At 36.7% G+C, this 5,652-nt stretch overlaps 1 protein-coding gene across 1 annotated transcript; it reads left to right on the top strand.

Moving 5' to 3' along the window:
• The first annotated feature begins 209 nt into the window (after nucleotides 1–209).
• Nucleotides 210–3,397, top strand: LOC142219930 (sodium-independent sulfate anion transporter). Its single transcript, XM_075288707.1, has 6 exons — nucleotides 210–775; nucleotides 833–1,053; nucleotides 1,115–1,436; nucleotides 2,299–2,460; nucleotides 2,520–2,806; nucleotides 2,863–3,397. Exons 1-6 carry the CDS (start codon nucleotides 283–285, stop codon nucleotides 3,301–3,303), a joined length of 1,926 nt encoding a protein of 641 aa, XP_075144822.1. The 5' UTR covers nucleotides 210–282; the 3' UTR covers nucleotides 3,304–3,397.
• Nucleotides 3,398–5,652: the final 2,255 nt, after the last annotated feature.

The following is a 5,652-nucleotide window of genomic DNA, read 5'->3' as shown; positions in this document are numbered from 1 at the left end:
GTATTGGACCGAATGTGTAAATTTGGATACATAGTAATTAGTTCCGACAACGCTGGCGATGATTTGCAGGGTAAACAGAAAGTCTCAAGTCAATTTAGACTACGGTACTCACATGGGTGTACATGTGTGTGTGTGTGTGTGTGATTGTTGAATGTGCCTTTTCGATATGAATTTCAAATTGGGGATCATTATAACTGAGGCAGTGGCGCTCGATTGACATATTCTCATGCCCGGTGTCTAATAAAAGCTACGTTGTGCAAAACAAAAGACGCTGTGCTGGGAATGGATTCAACATCAGTGAAGGTCATGCAAGAGGAAGCAACGGAGCAATTGGAAATACTCCACGATGAGAATGGAGAAAAGAAACATAAACGCATAGTTTTCACAGCAAAGTCAGTGAATCAAAGTGCAGGGGATCGAGCGAAAAAGTTGCTGAGAAACAAGGTCCGCATGCTTGGCTGGATACAACGCTATACCTTGGAATGGGGTATTAACGATGTCATAGCAGGAATAACTTTGGGCCTAACCATTATACCGGAGAGTATAGCCTGTGCCCTATTAGCTGGCCTTCCTGCCCGCTACGGTCTGTGTTCCGCCTTTGTGGGACCTTTCATTTATTTATTCTTTGGATCGATTGACAAGGTTATAATAGGACCCACTAGCCTGGTAGCTTTGGTCAGTGTCCAATTCACAGTGGGTAAGCCTATAGAATTTGCTTTCATGTTGACCTTCCTAAGCGGCATTGTCCAATTAATAATGTCTGGCCTCAGAATGGGTGAGTAAATGTGGAAGTAGGCAAGTATAGAAATTCATTGATTTTGTCCACTTTCAGGTTTCATCTTCGAGTTCATATCCATGCCTGTAATAAAGGCATTCTCTTCGGCAACAGCAGTTCTAGTCATTGAGTCGCAGATTAAAGTTCTCCTAGGCATTAAGTACTTAGTCACTGGCTTTATAGAGTCTGTGAAAACTCTGTTTAGCAGATACGATGAAGCCAGTTCTGGAGATTTCATCATGGGAATATGTGCCATTATATTTCTAGTTCTCTTCGAGGTAGATTGAAATCAAATCACCGTAGAATTATCACGACAATTCAATCATTTTTCTTCACCAGCTTTTGGAAAAATTGGCTAACAGACGAGATATGAACAAAAGCTTTGCCATTGCTTGCCGATACCTCTCCTTCTCACGGAATACCTTGATTGTGGTTATAACAGCAATAGTCTCCTATGTCTGGTTAGTCTTGGAGCCACAGGTTCCCTACGCTCTCAGTAAGAATGCTTTATCTGGATTACCAAATTTAACTCTTCCGATATTTACCATTGAGACACCAGAGAAGACCTTTACGTTCTGGGAAATGGTAGCCGATATGAATGTGGGTATTATTGTTATACCCATTGTTGGAATATTGACAAATATATCCATTGGAAAATTAAGTAAGTACGCATACGACCTGAATAAATATGATATGCTCTTTTGGCAATCCCAGGCAAATCAAATCGCCATTCATTGTTTTCATATGGGATTTTTTTTTACATCGAAAATCTTCGAGTGTAAAACTTTGTTTCCGAGTTTTTAGGACACATTGACCTCAGTTCAGTGAAACTTTCTTTTGTGTACAGATATCAATTTTACAGTCGACTCTCGTAACTCCATGGACAAACCCATTTTCCATGAAAAAGTTTGTTTGCTAAGCCAAATTCTCCTTCGTATCTTAAAGACAAGAAATATTTGTGCTAACGATAATGTCTTTTTTTAGTACACATTCTGATCATTATGAAAGGCTTCTGAGACAAAATAAAATACATATATTATTGTCCGTCTACCATTCTTCCATCAAATAAAAAAAACATAGCGAACTTTCATTCTCTTATTTCCATGTCCATGAGGACGTTCTTTAAGTATCCGTGAATGTGATTTAAATTTCCGACCGCACAGAAAAAAAAAATTTCACTAACATTTTTCCAACTAAAGTTTTGATTAAATTTTAAAAAATATTCAATTAAAAGTTTAATTGATTCAACAAATTTTTTAATTGAAACAAAAATTAATTTTTTAATTGAGTTTTAAGTAATTTTTTAATTGTTACTACCATTTCTATGATTGAAGGCATATCAATTAAAAAATTAATTGGATCAATTAATTTCGTGATTGAATCAGATAATTTTTTTTACGTGCATCGATGAGATACAAATTGTGTTCTTTCCAATCTTAAGTCTTTCGAAAAAAGAATACTCTATACTCCCATTACGCTGAGTTAATTTTAAATTAAATATCTTATAATTTTCTTTTCCATAGCTCCCAAAGGAATGGTGGATACCAATCACGAACTTTTCACACTGGGTTTATGCAACATATTCGGCTCGTTCTTTCAGGCAATGCCTAGTTCTGGAGCCTTCACTAGGTATGCCATTAGTAAGGCTTGTGGTTTGAAAAGTCCTATGGCGAATTTGTATTCAGGTAAAATGTATATCGGAATAAAATCTGTTTATTTATCAATTCTCTTGTGTTCTACATAGGCATTATTGTTCTCTTGGCTTTGGCTTTTCTAAGTCCCTATTTCAATTATATACCGGAATCTACTTTGGCCGCTATTCTAATCTGCTCCATTTTTACACTGCTCGATTTCAAGTTACCCATGAGGCTGTGGTATGAATCTAAACGCGACTTTGCCATTTGGGTATTGTGTTTCGTGGTTTGCATCTTGTGTGGCGTGGAAATTGGTCTGTTTGTTAGCATTATAGTAAATGTGGCCCACTTGTTGTTCCTGTGGGCTCGTCCGGAAATCTCTGTTAAAATACAAGAGGTAAGGAAGTTTGAAGTATTACCGAGACAACTTTACACCGCTATACACTCCTACAGATAGACGATATGCAATATATCTATGTCACACCAGGCAATGGCATATACTTTCCAGCAATCAATTACCTAAGATCCAAAGTTCTCAAGGCGGCTATACAAGCTGAGTTCCAGATACCCATAGTTATTGATTGTCACAAGGTTATTGGTTTGGATTTTACTGCTGCCCAAGGTTTTGTTAAGTTGGCCAGTGGTCTCAGGCGGGAAGAAGAGGATTCAGAAGAAGATCGCGGTGGTGATGCTCTACTCATTCTCTATCGCATGGAAGTGTCTTTGCAGAAGATGATCGACAATGTTGATAATTTAGTGTATTGTGAAAGTCAAGAAAAGCTACGTGAATATCTTACCCAAGAATCCTTACGCAATGGCTTTATTAATCTTAAGGAACACATTAGGGCCTCCATAGATTTGGGCTACAAACTTGATATAAAATCAGAATCATAGTTAAGACTTTGCAGTGTTAGATACTTTAGAAAATAAAAGTCCACCATTTTGGTGGACATGTAAAATCCCTCGCTCTCTCGGGTCTTGAATTTTACACCATTGTTCTACTTGATACTTTTTATCATTTGGTCAAAGCGATTGTTGGTAACAACTTTCTACAAAATCCTTTATATGATTTTCAAACAATTTTCATTTGAACACGGACTCAATCATCATGTAACAAATTCACCCTCAGAAAGTGATCTTCTCTGACTTATGCTCCCAAATACATTCCTAGTGTGTTTGTAACAACCGGCAATGAAGACAGCCTTTCGATTTCGAGGAAGTAATGCACAATTCTATTAGAAACAGTGGACGAATGCCATTCTCTTCATCGATTTTACATTAATTCTTCAAAACATGTTGAAAGGAGCTAAGAGGAGAACTAACTATGTCCACCGCGAATATTCAGACACTACATTTCATCCCATCTCATTTCATCTCATTATCCACGTGTCAGTCAGTCTTTGTGATCTTTTGGTCAAGCAGAAAATCCAGGGGACAGACAATAATTGCTGAGTTAATGGATTTCTGTTTACTTTTCCACTTAGCTGTGAAAAATGCGACTAACAAAGCGTCAATGGCATCCAAGCCAGAGAGTTTTGTCACAGAATGGAAGTGTGATGAAAACAAAGGCGATGAAAAAAAACTAAACGAAAAACGAAATGCAAAACACGGACAAAAACTAATTAAATCTCGCTAAAGCAATGAATATTCTCGCCTCACATAGACAGTCTTCTAACTCATGACCATCCAAGTGCTCACATCAAAACCTCTCAGATGATAGAGATTGTATGGGGTGTTAGTGTGTGTGTGTGCAATAACGTTTGACAATAATTAAAAAGACTTTTCTGTACTCTCTGTTGAGCGGAGTCCTTTAGACGAATTTCTCAAGAAAGACTTTGAAGTGTTTAACGATGTCCAATTCATTTTGAAGACATGAAGGGAATCTATTTTTAAAACAACGGTAACGGATATTTAAAAGTCGTAGTTGATATAAGATAAAATAGATCCCATATTACAATTGGATCTTGATTTAGATTTTTGTACACCGGAAAAAAAAGTGCTGTCATCCTAAAGATTTCCTTTTACAGATGCAATGTTTGCGCAACATAGAACACAAAGAGTTTCAAACTATTCTCGATATTTGATTATGTTAAAATAATAAACACACAAAAGCAGTCGATATAGTGCTATATCGGCTGTATTACACTGTATGTCGATATCACTTTGAGAATCAAGTCCATTAAAAGTTAGCATAAAGGATCCAAATTTAGTTATCTATCCCAGCCAGATCTATACTAAAGACTGTGGAAAAATGCATTTTCCCGAACGGAAACATGTACCGTCAGCCGTGTATAGATTTGTGTTTGGCGTTTTCTTTTCAATGACTCTGTTTATCAACTTCCTTAATCTTCTTTGTCCACATAAGGTCGAATAATCATTAACGTCCAGAATCATGCATCTGGGCGTTAATTGCCTGTTTCGGTATCAGGCTAACATGAGAAGTAACAAATTTGATAAAATTCTTAGCTGCCACATCCTCAAGAAGTAAAATCTGGAATTCCAACTATATATAGCCCCCATATCAAAAGTTCTATTTTTCGATATTCGAACTGACAACTATAGCCTTTGAAGGTTTATTAATAAAATTGGCCACAGAAATAACACGTACAAGGTTTATCCTGTTCTTGGAGTTCGACCACCGCCCATAGCATCGGAGGAGGGAGACCTCCCGCGGCAGACCAGGGTAGTTTAGCCCATCCCAGCTATCAGTGAATGATAGCAGCATAGCTGACGTGCGTCCCATCTGTAGCTAAGGGACACATGACCTTCGTCATCTTTTCGCTTGCCTAGCTAAACTACCCGATTCACCACCAGATCACACTGGACACATACCATTCATTAAAATGGATAAAACTACATTAAAATCGGTTATAACAAAGAAATAAATTCGACACTAACCCTATTTTAGATAAACGAACTTTTGTTTTTTTAATTATTTATTTATTTATTTATTGCTTATTTTTAATCATACAGTAAATGTATGATAAAAAAGAAAAGGGAAAAGTAGCATTGGCTGCTAAGGCCATCAGCTTGTTTTTTTAATTATTTTCTTGATGAGCAAACAAATTCGCTTTTGTAACAAGTGTCTATAATTTCTTTTGTATGGACCCTTAAAGAAAAAATGTATCAATATAATACTTCGATTGTCTACATTTCAAATCACGCAAACTATTCCTTCAGTGAATGGAGTGAAATAGGAGACCACGTAAATAATAAGAAAATTGGTGTTCCATTCAATTAAAG

The sequence above is a fragment of the Haematobia irritans genome, chromosome 1 (assembly GCF_050003625.1).
Source record: "Haematobia irritans isolate KBUSLIRL chromosome 1, ASM5000362v1, whole genome shotgun sequence".
Classification (NCBI taxonomy): domain Eukaryota; kingdom Metazoa; phylum Arthropoda; class Insecta; order Diptera; family Muscidae; genus Haematobia; species Haematobia irritans.
Note: the sequence above shows the minus strand (reverse complement) of the source record. Positions and strands in the feature narration are given on the sequence as shown.

Excerpts from the sequence above, each read along its gene's own strand:
- LOC142219930 (XM_075288707.1), top strand. The coding sequence starts at position 283 with ATGGATTCAACATCAGTGAAGGTCATGCAAGAGGAAGCAACGGAGCAA. Across the intron at positions 2,461-2,519 it reads TATGGCGAATTTGTATTCAG|GCATTATTGTTCTCTTGGCT; the intron begins GTAAAATGTATA and ends TGTTCTACATAG. Across the intron at positions 2,807-2,862 it reads TCTCTGTTAAAATACAAGAG|ATAGACGATATGCAATATAT; the intron begins GTAAGGAAGTTT and ends ACACTCCTACAG.